This window comes from Epinephelus moara, chromosome 11, assembly GCF_006386435.1.
Source record: "Epinephelus moara isolate mb chromosome 11, YSFRI_EMoa_1.0, whole genome shotgun sequence".
Classification (NCBI taxonomy): Eukaryota; Metazoa; Chordata; class Actinopteri; order Perciformes; family Serranidae; genus Epinephelus; species Epinephelus moara.
The window spans coordinates 25567365-25587048 of record NC_065516.1 but is presented as its reverse complement, the minus strand read 5'-3'; the positions used below and the strand labels follow the sequence as shown (position 1 = coordinate 25587048).

At 43.1% G+C, this 19684-nt stretch overlaps 1 protein-coding gene across 1 annotated transcript in view; it reads left to right on the top strand.

The window, feature by feature from the left end:
- Window positions 1–19684, top strand: part of ctnnd2a (catenin (cadherin-associated protein), delta 2a) — a 363618-nt gene that overhangs the window by 195893 nt on the left and 148041 nt on the right. The window contains exon 12 of the mRNA XM_050057274.1: window positions 6592–6892. Coding sequence (XP_049913231.1) covers window positions 6592–6892 — 301 coding nt within the window. The remainder of the gene's footprint in view (window positions 1–6591; window positions 6893–19684) is intronic.

The following is a 19684-nucleotide window of genomic DNA, read 5'->3' as shown; positions in this document are numbered from 1 at the left end:
TACAGCTCCCACACTGTAAAATGCTGGATACCTGATACTGAAAGTGCAAAGGAGGGCATTTGTTTGTGTGTATGTGTGTGTGCATGCATGTGTGTCCTCCAGTGCTTCCAGCTCAGGAACATCAAGAGCTGTGTGTTGGCCAGGAGGCTCTCCCAGGGATAAACAGAGGGAGAAACTAATCCTTACTCTCCTCCACATTCGAGGAGTGTGTGTTCTCATGTGTGTGTGTTTGCTTCATCCATGGCTGCTGCAGGCAAGGTAATGTGCACTTGCTGTTGTATGACCTTAAAGCATTAGGAAAAGATGTGTTACAGGCCCGCATGTTTAGTCCATGTCAATCACTCGCATATTTAGAAATCCGTGTTTGTGTGCTTGTGCGTGTCTACGTGAGCGCGTGTATGCGAGGGAGATAGAGCCTGTACTGAGGGGTTTTGTGTAATCGTGCTGAGCGCTGAAGCGTGTCGAGAGAAAGGACATGTCCTCAGCTCTGATCACATAGTCTACTACAACCACAATAGAGGGGGAGAGATAGAGAGACAGAGGGGTGTTAGGGAAGAAAGGGGGAGAAAAACATGAAATGAATGGATGATGGAGAGAGGATGACAGACAGAAAAGATGGAAGCAGAGAGCTATAGCAACAGAGGGATTTAAAGGGAAGGTTTCAGATGAGATGTGTGAGGAAAAAAGATGGATGGAGGTATAGACAGAGGGGGACATATCTAGAGGGGGAAAGAAAGAGGAGAAAAGGGCAGGGGAGTGATGAAGAAAAAGAGAGTGACAGAGACAGAGTAGGATTGAAAGAAATGGAGGCAGAGATGAAAGAATGAGAAGGGAGGATGGACATGGAAAGCTCTGAGGATTGGTTTGATCCCTCTCTAGTTTTTTTTCTCCCAATCTCTCCCTCCCTCCCTGTTTTCCTCCCCCTCTTATACATTCAGCGAGGGCTCCCTCGTCTCAGCAGCCCAAAGAAAAAGTCAGTCCCGCTCTTAGCTAGCCGGGCCCCTCAGCCGGCTGGCTAATTGCAGAGGTATTACTGTGTCAAATGACTAATAGAGTTTCCCTTCCCGTCGCTAATCTGCCAGCAGGAGCACAGCCGCGATTTGTTTACTCTACGCCGAAGCAGGGGAATACAAAGACACACCCGCCCTTTTTATTTCCTCTCCAACACAATTTCACGCCGCCAGAGCGTTAGGTGTGAGAGGTGTTAGTGGAGCGCTCGTGTGTGTGTGTCTGTTTGTACACACACACGGCACATTTCATGATTTGTTTCATATTTCACGAGACAGCGCGGAGAGTTCGCCTCCTTCAGGTCTTCTAATTAATGGAAGACACACCCTGTGACACTCATATATTCATGTTTGTCTTAGTATAGAGAGGACCTTTTATTTCCATGTTTACTCCATAACCCTCAACCTTGAAGATCCCCTCCACTCAGAAGATGTTTGTCTCCTAAAATGTTTGACCTTGACTATACTGACTTGTATCTGTGCAGAGTTTGAGACGGGTCCAGCAGCAGACACGCTGCGTCTCATTGCCCTCCTACTCCTCACCATCCTCCCTCAGCCATGCTGTAGCACATGTCGTGTCTCACCCACCACATGTCTCTTCTCTCCCTTCTTCCTCTCTTTCTGGTGTTAACCAGTAGCTCCATGGCCATGCACTGCATGGATGTTTTATAAGAACAGGCCCCTTGTGGCTATCTGACGTTGACTGTGATGCCAGCAGAGGCAAGTTTTTTCTTATCTCAGGATGGTGAGGACATGAGCCACTGTACTCTCAGGGCTACTACAGTTATGGAAAACCTGGAAAAGTCATAGGAGTTTCCCATCACATTTTCCAGGCCTGGAAAAGTCATGGAATTAGTATAGATTATTGAACATTTTGGCAAAGTCTTCCCTAGAAAACCTTCCATATAAGGTAACATAACGGCAAATATGAGTATGAATACACGTCTACTCTATACATCAATGCATGACAACGTTTTGTTTACCGTCAGGAACGTTTCCTTATTTCCTCCCTGCATTTAATTTTTCCCTCTTTGTATGCCTGCTTGCTGGAGTTATATTTGAGTAGAGTTTGCATCTGAGAGGTTTGAAAAATACCAGGCAAGTGGGGCAAGGGGGAAAAAATTGACGGGTCCTCAAAAAGTCATGGAAAAGTTTTAAAATTTTGCCCATGAAAATGTGTGGAAACCCTGTACTCTGCCTCTGATTGGCTTACCATGAAACTCTCACCCTAACCTTTACCGATATTACTTCTCTTGCCTAAACCTGACCAATCTGAACAACAAGGCAACGTGTAGCTGAGATGCTAGTGGAGATGGTGTGCGTTGCTAACGTTAGCTGGGATGCTAACAGAGTTAAGTTGGGTGAGAGCCGTGCGGAATGGGAGGTCAATGAGGAGAGGTGGAGCTGCTGCCAGATATACTTGCAAAGTTCGTCACTAGAGTGGTGTTTTTACATTCCTCTACTGAAGGGGGCGATGTCTGTGCACTTCCCTAAAATCTGACTTTTAAACGTAGCCCTGGCAAGCTAGATTAAGTACCCCACAAATACAAGAGCCAATCGCTATCTAATTCGGGAAACACATATCGACAGTGGAACAGCCTTTGACACAACACGGACAAAGAAACCTTAACCAGTTTTTGACCTTGGAGCTCTCCTCCACTATCTACCATCTTAGCAGATATTATTTTGTGTTCCTGTCTCAAATCACATACTTCTGTTAGTACACGTCCATGTTGTATACTATGTGCACTGTACACTTATTGGCGTTGTGCGTGAATTTCGACAGGGTAGTGTTGTCTCAAACCAAACACGGCCGTTGTGCACTCACCGGAAATGACGACCGCAAATTGGCTAGTTAGCAAACTAGCATTAGCATTTGCGTTATCGTTCACGGTACCAAATCATTACAGACTGCTAAATTGACCCAATAAACATACTTCTGGCTTATACCCGACAACAGTATAGTGGTGCTTAGTGCAAAAAACACATGTATAACTTATATTTGAGCAATGCAGCCATGTTCACGGTCGCACAGTCCTCGGCTGCTATTTCCAGTTTGAAAAGTGGTCTCTCCCCTTCCGCTACGTAGCAAGAAGTGTCCATAGTTCCACACTCAACTTCTTGACTGTTTGAGTGCACCATCCGGGTACTCATAGTGCACTGCATTTTTCCATACTTCTCAGTGTGAACGCACTTATGCACTCAAAATATTAAGTATAAGTACAAAAGTATGCAATTTGAGACACAGCAAAAGTGTCAGCCTCTGCTAGTTAGCCTAAGCTAACAAGCTAACGAAATACATAAACAAATAGAGGATGCTAACTACTTTTAGCATTCTGATACATCCGCTAGTTGCCAACTTTGGTGCATAACAGGCTCCTCACCTGAGTCCGGGTCTGTCTGAGGCTTAATGTACAACTGAATCTCTCCGATGTTTCCTCCATCGCAAACACTAGCCTTTTTGATGCACACTGCTCTTTCACCGGACCACCTAGCGCTAGTAGTGCCATGCAAGCACTAGGGAAAGCGGAAAGCAAAGCCTGCTGCAAGCTGCTGTGGTGGTGAGAGGGCAAAGGCCAGATCCAGAATTTTTGACTTAGAAATGAGTTTTTCTTTTCACTTTTTTTATGTGTGAACACCATGTTAAACAAAATATTAATCACATGTAAAATTATAATCTTAAACTTCAATCACAACTAACACATTGTCTTAAAGACTGGTCAAAAATGCTGTACTCCAAAAGTCTAAAACCCCAACCGGTTCTCACGAGGACAGGAATGAACGAATACACACACACAGATAATACATACACCGTGACACACATGCATGCATAAACAGGCACCCACACACTGATTTTTGCCGAGCAATATTGCCCCCAAAGGTCAAGTCATCAGTCAGAACACACCATTACCAGAGCAAATAATAAATTCAGCAGCACTCCATTTGCTTAAGGTAGGAGGAGAAGAAAGGGAAGGGGAGACAAGAATGGGAGAGGGAGACAGAAAGATTGAGTGAAGAAGGAGACAATTGAATGCATAAAGAAGCCTGGGAACGCTGAATACAAAGTAAGAGAAAAACAAAAGAATGGGCTGAAACAGTAATTTGGCAGGATATTATGGGGGGATTTCTGTCTTTATGTTCCTGGCCATCTCTCTCTATCATTTACACTTTCTTTCCCATTCCCCTCTCTTTTCTCAGCCCGTACCCGAGGACATCCCTATTCAGTGGTCACAGCACAGGCTATGAAAATAATTTGACAGGCCAATTTTTTTTTTTCTGTTTTCCCTTCTCTCTTCTTTCCACTGTTCTCCCACCCCCTGGCTCTGAGGTTCATCCTATTTGGGTGTCAAGTGTCTCGGTGAGTGCACACTGACACTGGTGGTGTTAGCCTAAAGGCCCCGGTACTAATGAGACATTCAGAAGGACAGACACCATTCAAAGAGTACAGAAGAGGCTGGGATTTGCTTCTGATGGGAGTAACTCTGCTTCATTACCCCCCCTATACCCTCTGTTCTACGCGGCTGTACTGTCGCTAACTCCACCGCCTCTTCCCTCTGGTTTGGCTCTTTTCTAAACTGCAGCTCCATCCCTCATCTCTCAGCTGTTTCTCTTTCTTTTTTTCCCAGGCTCTCTCACTGTTTCTCTTTCCCTGCCTAATTCTTTGGATCTTTGTCAAATTTGGGGCATCAGTAGAAGAGCTCACACAGCCTTTAGCCTCATGGGCATTGCATGGCAGAGTCTGAAAGTTGAATTTTTCACTGTCTGGCTGGCAAAGGATTTTTGTTAACCTGATTTTTTTGAGTTAGGAAATAAAAATATGCTAATGTGGTTACATCATCCGAAAGGTTCCTTGTGCCTCTGGTGCGCCGACTAATGGAGTTTACCAGACGTGGTGAGAGGAATTTAAATAAGAGCTTTGGAAAATGGTTGTTAAAGATCGGTTCAATCTGCACTTATGCGCCAAATAGGTGGGGCAGAGCTATAGTGTGTGTTAGTGTGTGTGTGTGTGTGTGTGTGTGTGTGTGTGTGTGTGTGTGACAGTGAGACAGAGAGAGAGGGGTGAAAAGGAGAGTGATAAGAAGGTTGTGAAGGTCAAGTAAATACCACCACTCAAGACATCGCTAAAGAGCAACTTTGTTGGTCACATAACAATGAGACACTCAACCTCAGCACACAAACACACATTCACACAACCTCTATTCCTTTTTGAGTCGTCATTTCGTGATGCGTTCAGGGGCTTATTTGAGGTGTAAATGTGCATATGTTGAGCATGTGTGCTCTAGTTGGTGTGTATTTTCTTAGGCATGGTTTTAAAGGCTAATGTATAAGAGGAAGCTCATTTTGCCCGAGACAAACACATGGCCACATATTGATTTCAAGGCTCTGTGATTTATCGCGTACTCCCCGAAGAACACATTTATGGTGTTTTTGCATGCGTGTGCGTGCGTGTCTCCGTGTACACATACCTTGGCTCTAATGACAGATGAGATGGATCCCCCCCACGCCGTCTGTCTCAGTGTTTTTACAGCCAGAGAAACGAGGCCCCCAGACTCACATTAACACTCAGTGTTTTTACAGCCAGAGAAACGAGGCCCCCAGACTCACATTAACACCTTGATATATCGCCGCTCCGCCGCTCCAGCGCGACAGGGAGGGAAGGTGACAGCTACTGTGCCCCTGCAGGCTGCTTACACCCCTGAGCAAATCCCCATTCAATTTCCATCTCACTCTAAAGAGAGATTGCTTGGTGTTTTACTTTTTTTTTTATGTTTTTTTTTTTTTAGTCCTTATTGCTCACTAGGCAGATGTCTCATTGTAGAGGAAAAGTTTTAGCAATCGTTCTCCGGCTACCTGCAAACAGGCTTACGAGCAAAGTTTCCATTTTTCATTGCATGGGAATGGCAGGCTAATGAGTCATTTGAGTGACAAAGCTAACATTGTTTACAAACCCTGAGTGGAAACTGTTGTTTAAAGTGGGTTTTTACAACACTACTACACTTCACATAGGAATAGAGCTGTTGTTAGTTGGTTTCAAGTATTACTGTTTGCTTAAATCAGTCCACTTGATTGAATTCGGCTGCATTGTTTTAGCATTTTAGCATTACATTGCCAATGTTTATCAAAGGTTTATAGCAGATAATTCTATGTATTTTTAATTTCAGGTAGTTTTTGTCAACACACTGATTTCAGCAGTCTTTAAAATGATCTCAAACTTTTGTCAACACAACTTTTGTCTCCTTCTCTCTCTTCAATCCTTCCCTCTGTTGAACATTGGTCCTTGTTGTTAATCCTGGGCATGTGGCCAAAATTTATCCATCCATATGGAGACACGCTTGTCTTTCCCCAACAACCTGTTCATCTCTGTGCCTGCCTCTCTGCCTCTCCTCTCCTCTCCTCTCCTCTCCTCTCCTCTCCTCTCCTCTCCTCTCCTCTCCTCTCCTCTCCTCTCCTCTCCTCCCTTCATCTCCCGTCCCTCTCCCCTCGCCTTTCCTTTTGTCTTCTCCTCCCCGCCCTGCAGACCTCACCCAGCGTGTCCATGACCAGGTCCTAAGTTATGTCCTCTGTCCCTACTTTCCCACCATAGCTCCCTCCTCCCCTGGTGTCGACTCCGCCCCTTTGCAGCGCACAGGAAGCCACGGCACGGGTACAGGAAACTACAGCCGTGGTGGCACCAACAACTACGCAACAGTGGGACCTGGCTACACCTCAAGCGGAGGTGGCGGGGACGTGTATGGCTCAGACCCCTATGTGGCGGACCCCTACCGCACCTTGCAGTACTGCCCCTCGGTGGTGGAATCGCCCTACAGCAAATCTGGACCAGCCCTGCCGCCTGAGGGCAGCCTGCAGCGCTCGCCTTCTATCGACTCTATTCAGAAAGACCCCAGGTAGGATTAAAGGGGTGTGTGGGGTATGTGTGTGCCTGAGCATGTGTGTGTGTGTGCTTTGTGGGGTTCAATGTGTGTAAGATCATGGAGCATAGAATGCTGAAAGGGAAAGTTGGTTTTTTTTTTGAAGTGGGGTTGTATGAGGTAATTATCTACAGTCAGTGTGTTACCCTCAGCAGATGTCAGTCAGTTTGGCGAAGCAAGCAGGAGAATCGCCATGGAAGCTAAGCGATGTAGTGCTGTGAACGGGGCTGACAGTAAAACGTATTTTAACCACATAAAACCACCTTTCTTGGCCTCGGGTTTCCACAGACGCTTCCCCTCTTTCTCTTTAGGCCTCTTCAGTCTCCCTCTGCAAATGTTCGTCTTCTGTACACTCTGGCTCGTGAAGGTATCCTCTTGTCTCCACAGCAAACAGCATCTTGTTGTTGCTGTCATATCACTCATTTTTCTTTTCTAGTATTCATTGTCTCCTATATAAATCCCTAGAAGTCTGACCCAACAGCTGATCTGCAGCGTACGACACAGTTGCGCTTATGTGTAGGGATGTGGAAGTTCTACAGTCGAGAAAATGTAATGCCAAAGGAAAGGGCTGTCTGACAGCGAGGTAGCGGTTAGAATATTCTAAAGGTATTTTAGAAGGTCGCGGAGACTATCGTAATCTTTTGAATGTTCATACCTGGCGACGTGTGTTTCTGCGTTACGACTTGTGTGTGCACACCACAAGACTTCTCCACCAAGCCCTCGCCGACAGAGCCCCAGATAACGCGATGACGTCACCAAACTTGGAGACGACACATGGTAAAGGCATGGATATTCTTTATTATCCTGGGTCCAAACACAACGTGCTCCCCGTGATCCTGTGGACGCCGCCATTGTTGTTGTTGCTTGCCGGCTTGTCAGTGTTGCCAGATCTTGGGAGAGAAACAAGCAACCAGGGCTATGGAAACAAGCCCAAAAGAAGCGACTATCATGCCTTTGAAAAACTTATTAGACGGATATATATAGAGGAAGGTGACGTTTAGAGAGCAAGCCCAAATAAGCAACTCCACTTTAGAAACAAGCTCAAAGTCGCGGCTAATAAGCGGACCTGGCAACCCTGCGGCTTGTCCTCACACGTGGGACGTATCCCGCCTCTCATTGGCTGATGCTCTTTGTCAGTCATGTCAGCCTTCTCCAGTTTTCTAGCATGCCAGATATCCAGTCCCAGCCTCAGACGAGGGGGCGACTTGCTCGTAGGCTTGTTCACACATGAGGACTCATCGTGGCAGACTATCTGCCGGCTCACCTCCGACCCAAGGTGGCTCTCAAGATCCTGCAATGTCAAAATCACAATGAAAATTGTGTAATGTAAACTAGGCTTTACACTTGACTTCTTTAGGTGGCTAAAATATGGTACTCCTGTCTGTTTCTTCAAACTTGGGGTGTTCTGACTGCTATCTACTGTTGGTAATACACTGACTATAGTTGAGTACCTCACACAACCCCACTTAAAATAATCCAAACTATCCCTTTAAAGGCACATAATCTATGTGGTGGTCGTGCCTCAACAGGTGTAGTTGGGATCGACTTCACTTATCTCTCCAGTATTGATATGTGTGCATCAATATACTGTATTCATAAGAATAGCTTTGATAGCTAATGCAGCTACAGACACCACTCACCCACCATTTTCCTTCAAGGCTCGCTCAAATCAGGCTGAAAACAGCACTGTGTTTTAAACATGCAGGGCCTGTGCGAGTGGGGGGGCATGCTGCTCCAGCTACCACTGTCAGGATGAAATAAAATCCAGGACGGCTGGTTTGACTAATGGATTCATAAGTTTGAGGGCTTATCAGAAACCAAAACACCACACAGGGATTTATTAAACTATGAGGAAGGATTTCACAGCTCTCAAAAGTTCCCTTCAGTGACAATCATTTCATCCGCTGTCTAGACAATCGCGAGGTAAACAGAAGAACTACGGTGTTTACTTACAAAGTAATGCGCCAAGGATGTGTGCGCTTGTTTTTGATCGGCCACTCAGTGCAGGAAAGTTGAGCCAGGTGCAACTTTATTTTTGTCTGCATCGGACCCCAGTGCAGTGGCCCTACTGAATCAAGCTGAGGTGTTGTTTCCACTTGTTGCTACTGTTTTGGTTTTTTTAAGATATTTTTTTGGCCATTTTGCCTTTAATGGACAGGACAGGTAAGTGTGAAGGGGGGAGAGAGAGGGGATGACATGCAGCGAAGGGCCATAGGCTGGATTCGAACCCGGGCCGCTGCGGCAACAGCAGAACAGAATACAGTGTTACTCCAGTCACACACCGGTTGCTTCAGAAGCTCCATTTCGCCTCCCTGAGTGTCACGCTGTGTGTAAAAGAGTCCTACTGGGCTGTGATCACTTCCATCCTCTTGTCTCTGCAATTAAGCAAAGCTCACTCTCCCTACTTTATTTATATATATTTCACAGGACTCTTGATGTATAATTCCTTTAATTACGGAGCGAGAGGGACTTAGACGTGCGTGGATCAGGTCTCAGCAGCAGCTGTCAATCACAGGAGAGGGAGACAGAGTGAGAGGATGGGAGGGAATTATTTAAAACAATGGCAAAGACGGGGAAAATGGCCGAACGATGTGCGCACAGTCAGACAAACATACAATCCTCAATCTTGTGAAGTCATGTGAAGTGTTTGATAATGAGGTTGTGATGGTTTATTATTAATGTAATCTGATTGACTGGCTCAAGACGGACTTCTTGTTCCACGCAAATGATCTCTAATGTTCCCACTCAGGGAAAAAATAATTTATAGGTTTGATTTAATTTCGCAAATGAAACAGAATTCCCAAAATGTGTATTTTCTCTGTTCAGTTATTGACTGTGAAGAAAAAAAAGCAGTCATTCTGACTCATAAAAGACCGTTCTGCCTTTTCTCTTTGTACAAAGAAACTTTTTTTCATATGCACACTAAGTTTGTGAAGCCTTTGCTCGGTGCACTCTGTTGCACTTTGCTGTCTGCGCTGTGATGTTCGCATACACAGAGAATTCCCCCTGAATTCTGCAAGAGGCAAAACAGTAATATACGTTGTGTTTTCTGTAAGGTGCATCCATACCAGCCGAGTCTGTGGCAAAGGGACACGAGTTACACAACAACATAAACAGTTGCAACAGCAGTTAGAATAAGTTTCTCAAAGAGACGCAAAGAAGTAAGGAGTGAGCACAGGTCACATAGATACGGAACAGTCTCATGGATTTCAACATCACATATAGTGCACACACTGACGTCTGGCTATGAATATGAAAACAGATAGAAGATGATGATGGCAATGATACAGTGAAAAAAGAAGGAAAAATATCACACACATCAGAGAAGCTGAAATTTGAATGCTCATTAAGGGATAATCCTGCACATGAATTAATCTCTTTATATAGCCGCGGAGATCAAATGCTGTTTTCATACATTAGGTATTGCTGCCATTCATTACCGGCCAATATGGAAGACGGCTTTTAAACTTCTATTGTCTAAGCTGCTTGAACAAAGGCAGCTATTACATTCAGAAGTTAATTGCACTGTTTCTGTTTGTAAATTTCTGTTGTTTTTTTTCATTGCAAATAACATCTAAGAAGTTTTATCAACCTTTTTTATTTGTGTCTGGCTCATCAAAACATGGATGATGACTCTCAGTGACTGTCTCATTGATGTATCGTACCTGTAGGACACTCGGATTTTTATAGCTGCGTCTGAGACATCTTTACCAAAATCTTTTCTAAATATTATTCATCTTGAGCGAAGAGCTGATTGAAGTCCTTAAAATGCATCAACACTACTTTTTGTCATTTGTTTCTACAACTGATAGATTCTGGGTGGAGAGTAGGAGTGTAAATCACCAGTTTCATCGTGATCTTTGGACAACAATATGATATATACTGATATAAAAAATACCATATGATACGATTTTGATTTGATGCAATTTAGGGCCCTGCAATGCTGGAGCCTATCCCAGCTGACATTAGGTGAGAGGGAGGGTACACCCTGGACAGGTCACCAGACTATCACAGGGCTGACACATAGAGACAGACAACCATTCACACTCACATTCACACCTACGGACAATTTAGAGTCACCAATTAACCTGCATGTCTTTGGACTGTGGGGGGAAGCTGGAGTACCTGGAGAAAACCCACGCTGACACAGGGAGAACATGCAAATTCCATACAGAAAGGCTCCCCCACTCTGGGTTTGAACCCCCAGGTTATATAGTGAGATTTGATTTGGTGTCTGTAACCTTGGTAGAGTTCCTTCAGTGTTCATTGTAAAGGACATTTTTCCTTAGAGCCAAATTATACACACAGGTCTTTTCCTCTCCAAAAGAAACAGACCAGGGCCCGTATTCACAAACATTCTGAGAACACTCTAAAGGAGCTCCTAACGTAGCCTAAAATGTTTAGTAAGGAGTCATAGCTGTCTGCTAATGTTGTTGTCTGCTTTTTTATATTTGAATATAAAAAGGACCTTGATCAAAAAAAAAAAGAAAAAAAAAAAGATATAAACAACACAAAATAATGTAAGTAATTGTAACCACTTAATAGCAGTAAAGTTCACTTTAAACTGACTCCGCTAACACACTTAAAACAGCACATGGAGTAAGTTAACCATCAGGGCTTTCTGCCAGAAAGCCCATTCTGAAAGACACAACATCAATTAACAAAGGTATAAAATTCAGCTCAGTAATAACTGTCAAGGTTCACAGACAAATCAACTGTTTTTTTGCTAGTCACTCATTATTAGCTTAAGCATGTTTACATTGTATGCATTAGCCTAGCAGCTTGCGGACTTTCTTTTCTCTACTCATAGCTTAACAAATCACATGTAACGTTATAATTTTTTTTACTCACCTTTGGTTTAAGTCGCTGCATCTCCCGACAGAATAGCACGGTTGAATTTTAGCCTACATGCACATTCTTTCAGCCGAACATTGTTAAAACAGAGCCGCTAATGTTGCTGTCGTAAGAAGTTAGCTGAGTGAGATGATCGTCCAGGCAGGTAACATTGCGTTGTGTTTTATCTCATAATCTGTCAGTCTGTCTGTTGACCCCTTTTTTCTCCGAAATCAAAAATATTTTCACACTGCTGATTTATTCGCAAGTAAACAACATTATCCTCATCGTCTTTCTCTTGGCTGCTTGCCAGCTGCCTGCTGTTTGGCGGTGACACAGACTTTCAAAATAAAAACACATCGTAAAAATGACGATATGCATCAATTTTTCAGTTTGCATCAATGACATTGGATCGTTGATCATGGATCGTTACACCCCTAGTGTAGAGTAAGTTATGCTATTTACAATAAAACAACTAAAGCCACAGCAGGCTCAATTTCTGTTAACTTTTAAAATGGATGCTCTGTACATAATGTAGAAGCTGGGTTAGGAAGTAAATATAGTTTACAGACACACTCAGACGTACACAGACTTAAGTGTACTTGCAAGAAAGTGCTCGTTATTGGCCCACTGGAGTCATTAACGCACTAACTCATATCCACAAGTACACATAAGAGATCACTTAGTCAGCTTTGAGCTTCACATACAGTATGAGCACAGAACCAGAAAGACATCTTGTTTTACCTCCCTTTATGCTTTATTTTAAACAATAAAAACACAAAAAACAGTCTGTCTGCTCAGCTCAGCCACTATAAACAAAGGCAACCACTTGTACAGGGTTCTACTATTTAGAGAGCTCCTTTGTGTGTCGAACCCCCCCTGCGGAGTTCAATAAAGCTTTATTTAATTAAAAGTTCCAGACTTATCCATATTTTAAAATGCAGGCTTTACTAGCTGAAAATGCTTTGGACACAGCATGTTGTTTACTTTTATTAAGCCATGAACTCAAAGTCACTTAAAACCACAGGTAGCCAAAGAGCACAAAGCCCAAAAAGAGAATGTACTAATGAGTGGATTTTCATATCAACCACTACAGTTTTTGTATCTACATCGACATAAATATGACCACATTTTTCTCACTTCAGCTACAAAAAGACAAATTATATATTTAACTTAAAGTGTTTAATTACCTCACTGTCAGAAATCCTTTGTTGTTGGTGCTAATGTTGCCTTTCCTGATTTATTCAGGAGGTGGACGGGATACATTTTCAACCTGTTCTCATTCTCAGGTCGTCAAATACAGATGCCGTGTCACATGCCTTAGCATTTCATTGCATGGCACAGTGCACCCTTTAGTGTATGTATGTGACTCACAGCTGAAACACACTGTTACAGGTAGTTAATGTTGTGAAACAGCTGCTGTGAGGGTTAGGAAACAAATCTGCTGATCACGTTTTGAGTTAAAATCAGTATATTTGTTAAGTAACGTAACGTGACATCAGTACATCATGTGAGTTCAGTGTGCCACCACCATATGTAAATTGCGTACACAGGGGACACAAACTGCAATCTCCTGTGTGAAAGTCCTGTTTTGTTTGACCCCTTTCACCTCCTTTCCCTCATACAGGGAGTTTCTGGCTTTTATACCATGTCAGTTGCTCTCAGCATCAAATATTACTACAGTTGGGTTTACTTTGGAGTTATTTTAAAGCTGGATGTGTCTCATTAAGATTCTACAGCAGGGTGTCTACACGTCTTAAAATGTCTTAAATTCAGTGTTACAGAAATAAGGCCTTAAAGTCATTAAATAGTCTTACATTTGAATTTGTGAGGTCTTAACTACTACAAACATTTTATCTCATTTATCCATTTTTAATTTCTCTTTATGAAAATGAGTGAAGCCTTTCTATATTAAAGTCCACATTTCTAATGTTACAAATCTTAAAAAAAAAAAAAACTGTATGACTGTCATTTTAATTCATACTTGCACTAAACTGTTGGCAAAATGTAGATTGACTTAACTCACTCTAATAACCATAATCCTACGTAACACTTACCTCTGCACAAGACCACTTATATAAATGGTAAATGGACCTGCATTTGTATAGCAGTGCAAGTCACATTCACCCATTCACACATTGATGGCCAAGGCTACCATACAAGGTGCCACCTGCTACTCAGTTTTTAACACACTCACACACAGATGGAACAGTCATCGGGAGCAATGGCTCAAGGATGCTTCAACATGCAACCTTGGGGACTGAAGTGCCGATCTTCTGATTGGTGGATGACCTGCTCTGCCTCTGAGCCACAGCTGCCCTGTATATACTTCTTGCCTGCGATGCTTACCTGCGATGCCTTAATGGGTAAAACAAGATGTGTCCATAAATCTGTCCTAAATTTGGTTAAAATGTGTCATGATCGGGTCTTAAAAAACATAATTAAAGACATTAAGACTTAAGATATTTGCCGAACTGTAGCCTATATCTAGGATAACTCACAATATGTATATTGAGAAATATACTACAAGTGAACAGTATCTACTTCCACGAACTGCAGCAAAACATCATTAAAAAAAAGTTGCACTTTGAATGTTTTGCAGCTCAGAGTAAATATTTAGACCTTGAAAACTTCTTCTTTTAATTTAATCTCTGAGTTAATCTAAATACTTATCGTTGTAGGTTTATATATAATCTCATACTCTGCTTGTAATATTATTGAATTGGAGCTATTGTGTTAAATTTCTCTTTGCCATAAGGTTAAATGGCCTCCTACTCAAACTTCACTCTCACTCCGGCTGTAATTGGACCTAGCTGAGCTTACATGAAGTGCTAAATGAGTTAGCAGCATTTAGAGACAAGGAACACTCTGAGTGAGGGCAGAGGTTATGAGTGTGTGTGTGTGTGCGTTTGTGAGAGGACTATAGTTTTGCTTTTTATAATTCATCAGCACATTGTATGCCTAAACTTGTGCGTGTTACTGTATTATGTGCGCGTGTATGTGTGTGTGAGCATGGGTGCGTGCCAGTAACGCAGTTAGGGGCCATTACTGGCGCAGAAGAGTGAGCGCGATAGAGCAGAGGTGAGGACAGCAACACAAAGAGAAAACTCAATAACCGCTAATGGATGGGAGTGAGGAGAGGAGAGGAAGAAGAGGGGGAGATAAGATAGATAAAGGGAGGGAGGAGGGATGGAAGGAGGGAGAGTGGAGATGAAGCTAAAGGGAGGGAGGTAAATGAACACCACAGAAGAGGAGGAAGGAAAGGAGGCACATGAGGAGAGGAGGGAGGGAAAGAAATGGGCTTTTGTAGATAGATCAAGATCGAGATGGAGAAATGAGCATAAATGGAGGGAAGAATGAGCAGAAGTGAGTAGAAAGGCAGGGCATAATGTAGATAAGTGTTACCCGTCAGTGTTTTGTTTGTGTGTTTTCCTTTAAGCTCTCTCCGTGAAAAGAGATTCTCACCCCCACTGAGATCCCTTTTTAAATTGAATCTTAAAAACAATGTAGGGAGCAAGATGAAGAAGAAAGCGTTGAGACACAGAGCTAAGGAACCAATAAAAGTAGGGAGGGCGAGAAGGGAAGGCAAAAACCAATAATGAAGGAAAAGAAAAAGGAACAAATAAAGGGGATTGGGAGAATCTTAAGTGAGGGAAGAAAGCACAGAGAGGCATTTGTTTAGGGAATAAGGGAGACGTACCTTGAGGGATCGAAGAAAGAAGAAGAAAGGGGGGAGGGAACGATGCGAGGCGTAGTGGGGGTTTGTGAGCGAGGACAGGAGGGAGAGAGACATGAACATTAGCTCAGGGAGGATGGGAGTGAGGGACCAAGGAGGTGGGGGCCACTGCTTACTGTTACAAAGCTTAGGAGGTTAGGAAGCAAGGAAGAAAACGTACAGTAAGTGAGACAGGAAGAAAGAAATAGTTGTAACATTGTGATCCAAAGCGAGATTGCAGTATTGTTACAACTGTGGGGGTGTGCTTGACTTATCTCATCAAACACTCAATCAGCCTGAAACGTAGACACAGCACTTCAAGATAAGATAAATCCAACTCCTCTCATTTAAATCAAACTCTCCTCATTTACATCGTCTCCACAAATCCAAAATTTACTCCCCCAGAAACAGCGGTTGAAGTCTAAGTGCTGTTTGATGTTGAAATTATATTGTTGTGATTAAATGAAGATTGTCTCCAGTTAACACATTGTGTTTAGGTGATGCTTTTACCAAACACAAATATCTTAAGTTTTCAGCAAACCATAGTGAGAAGGAGGAAGAGACTTTTGCAGATAATTCAGCTCACGGTGAAAACATCCTGAACATCTGGATCTTGAGTTATTAGAGAAAAAATGTAAGCACACATTCGCAGATGCTCGGCTAGTGGCCAGCCACATCTGGATCAGAAAAAAGGTGAACACACATAAAGTTATCAGAGAGAGAAGGTTAGCACAGATTAGCAGGTGCTGGGCAAGCGAGCCATCTACGATGTGCCAAACAGTGTGGGAGAAACATTTATTTGTAACATGAAACTGCTTTAGTCAGTGTTGCTATTGGTTTTAATCACCTGTGGCCGTATCACAAAGCTTCCTTGAACAAAGAGTTGCTCCTAGTGACGAAATCCTAAGAAAAGTCTTAGAATTGTGACATTTTCTAGAATTTCCCCTTAAAACTAAGACTAGGTCCTTGTAAAGATGCAAGTTATTCACAAAGCATGTTTGACCTTTAAAGAGCTCCTAAGGTGAAAAACTGTTAGGAGCAGGGAGGAGGACTTTTAGGAGTTTCCTAAGCAAAGGAGAAAATGGTGGAAACACAAAGAAGTCAGAGAAATGTTCTCAAAACGCTGGATGACAGTGAGTAAATGAGATGCTGCAGATTAGATCGTGCAGGGATAATATTTATGGTCCATCTCATCAGGGGTATGCACGCCGTGCAGCAGTGATAACTTCACGTCTGTCTCAACCTTCCATCAGCAGAGTGATCACACTAACAATGACAACACTTTCACAATCAGCAGTTCATTTAATTTCCACTGGGTGTCCACACCTCACAGGCTCACAAAAGGGGTGTGTCTGTGACAACCAATCACATCTGATAAAAGAATGCATCATACCTAGCAACAGTGTCAACCACATCTCCTCACTGAGGGAGAAGTTTCTGTCTCTGAGAACTTTCCTAAATCACTCCTAAGCTAGGACCCTTACTAAAAGCTTTCAGGCTAAGTTAGGCGTCGTACACATGCTGCGTCTTTGACTGCTTGGAAAACACGAGGTCAGGCGCTGGGTGCTATTTTTGTGCCAGCTTTCAAGAGCAGGCAGCAGGTTGTGTCTGACGTTACTAAGCAACCTCAACAAGCACCGAATCATAGTCCGTTTACCGGAAATCCAGAGTGCAGAGCTGATCTTCTTCCAGGCGCTGTTTATAAATGTGTGGGCATATCGTCCGTGGGACAGATGTAAAGCTCTGGCAGCTCTGCACCAAAATGATCAACTTTTCCATATTTACCACAGACTGATGTTTACGGAAGAAGGGAAAGTTATCTGTCGGCTGTGATTGGTTGATACTCGTCACATGACTTGCAGTGTACGCTGCTGCGTTCCAAAAGTTGGACTCGGGGGGCAGCTGTTGTGCCCTGAAAATAGGCGTTCAGGAACGTGTGCTTGTGTCACTCTGGCGTTTGGCCTGCTACGCGTGTAGATTGAAAACAATGAATTTGAGGCCGTAAAAAACACATCATGTGTACGGCCCCCTCGGGTCTCTCTGAATATTCTCAGAATGTTTGTGAATATGGCCCCTGGTCTGTTTGTTTTGGAGAGGAAAATACTTCTGTGTATAATTCGGCTTAAAGTAAAAATCTCCTTAACAATGAAAACTGAAGTGATTCTACCAAGGTTGCAATGTGCAATCCTCACCACTAGATGCCACTAAATCCCCTTAAATCTGACACACTGGACCTTTAAAGCCTCGTCACTGCAACAATAGATACATCCACATTGTGTAGATACAGTAGAGGTACAATAAACCTCCCCTGTGTCCCCATTATGTGATAGATGCAACAGAGCTGCTGACACGAAATTGCTATTCACAGTGCCTTGATATGACGTGATGTGGTGTGACATGTCATTGTCACTGTTCGCTATTTACTGACAGTGTGTGTTGGCTCACAGCCCGAACACGTCGCTCTATTTATGGACAATCTGCAACGGTCAGCGGTGACTCTGTGCATGTCTGTAGGTGTGTGTATGTGTGTGAATGGGATGGGTGTGCGCATCTGTGTGTCCAAGGCTGTGTCAAAGGCGGGGCGGTCAAGACAGTGTGTCTGTGTGTATTTGCAAATACATGTGTGTGTGTGGTCATATGTGATAGCATAGAGCTGATGTATTGCATTCCCATGTGTCACACAGTCTAAAGGACAATGACATGTCATCGTGTGTGTGTGTGTGTGTGTGTGTGTGTGTGTGTGTGTGTGTGTGCCTAAAGGAACAGAGAAGGGAGAAATGTGTTAAGCAGTGATTACTCTTGTTGTCAGGTGGGCACTAGTGTTTATGTTGAGGTGTGTGAGGCAGAAACATAGCGGCTTGTATTCCCGCCCTGCAACCATTGTCTGTTTGTACAAGTGCACTGCTCTGTGTGTTGGCCACATATGGTTTATGTATGACTCCACAGATGGGGTTCCTACTTTAGATGGAAATTAAGGCGCTGGCAGCCTGTTTGTGTGTGTGTGCATGTAGGTCCTGACCAAAGGACTTTATTCAGAAGGAGATCCCACACTCACTTAAGTGAAAATAAAAGCCACTCACATCAACAGTACCCAGTTTACCATTGGATGCACCTGGGGAGTGCTGTTGTGTAAACTGGATACAGATTATGTTTCTTTGGCATTTACTTGGAGTAATTCTCTGCTCTGCTGTGTACACAGCTGTGGCAGCTAGACAAGTCCAACATTCTGAAATTAATAGTGTTCTCCATTTTCAGTGGTGTGTTTGATGGGCAGCAGTACTTAAGGGGTTGTTTGCTTTGTAACAAACACTATGATTATTTTGCATATTCTCTGGACACTGGGTTACTTCTTCTTCTTCTACAATTTTGTCACAACTTATGTATGAAACAAAAAACCTGCATAACAGCACCTGTGCTTCTATATGGGCAGTGACTCAATGTACAGTGGTTTGAATGAATGAGTTAACAACTAAAGTTTTAATAAGTTTCTAGCTTACACCGCATACCACCTCAGAAAATATTCAGCTCATCTTGACCAAAATTAAAACACACTAGTATAGGACTTTCGCTCCTTAGCCACTAGCACTTGTGCTCGGTTCACTGTTGTCCACTTCAGTTCCAACAGGGCTGCTCGAAATATTCTCCACCTGATCCACACTTCTGTCCCTAATAGTTCCCATTTAGGTCCACGCAGTGTTTTTGAACCATTCATTTTACTCATGCTAACTGTGTAGCCATCACAGTTTAGCTCGTAACTAAACATGAACTTATGGGTGCGTTCATGAAGGTAACTATTTTGCAGACAGATATTAAAGGAAAAGATTTTAAATTGTATTTTTGATAGTATTTTTGTTTTTTCAAATGTATTTCTTTCATCCATGTACCAATAGAGGGAGCTCAGGTACCACCACTAGTTGGAGAACCTTAGGACTTCAATAAGAAGTACTTTTAACATTCTCCCCAAAACTGTCCCAAAATTTAGGGGACAGTGTCTTAAATGCAGTGTACAGTATCATGAGTGCTACATAGTCAGCGAGCTACCCAGTTTGATGTGTCACCAAAACCTTGGAAGTAGTAGCCCAAAACAGTAGGGCTTTACCCAGCTCGGAACAATGTCAGTCGAATCAGAGTCAGCCGTTTAATATGAATATTCAACAATTTCGTTTTTTAGTTTTAATGTTTGAATGCAGCTCAGCAGGATGTGCAGTCAGACAGCAGCG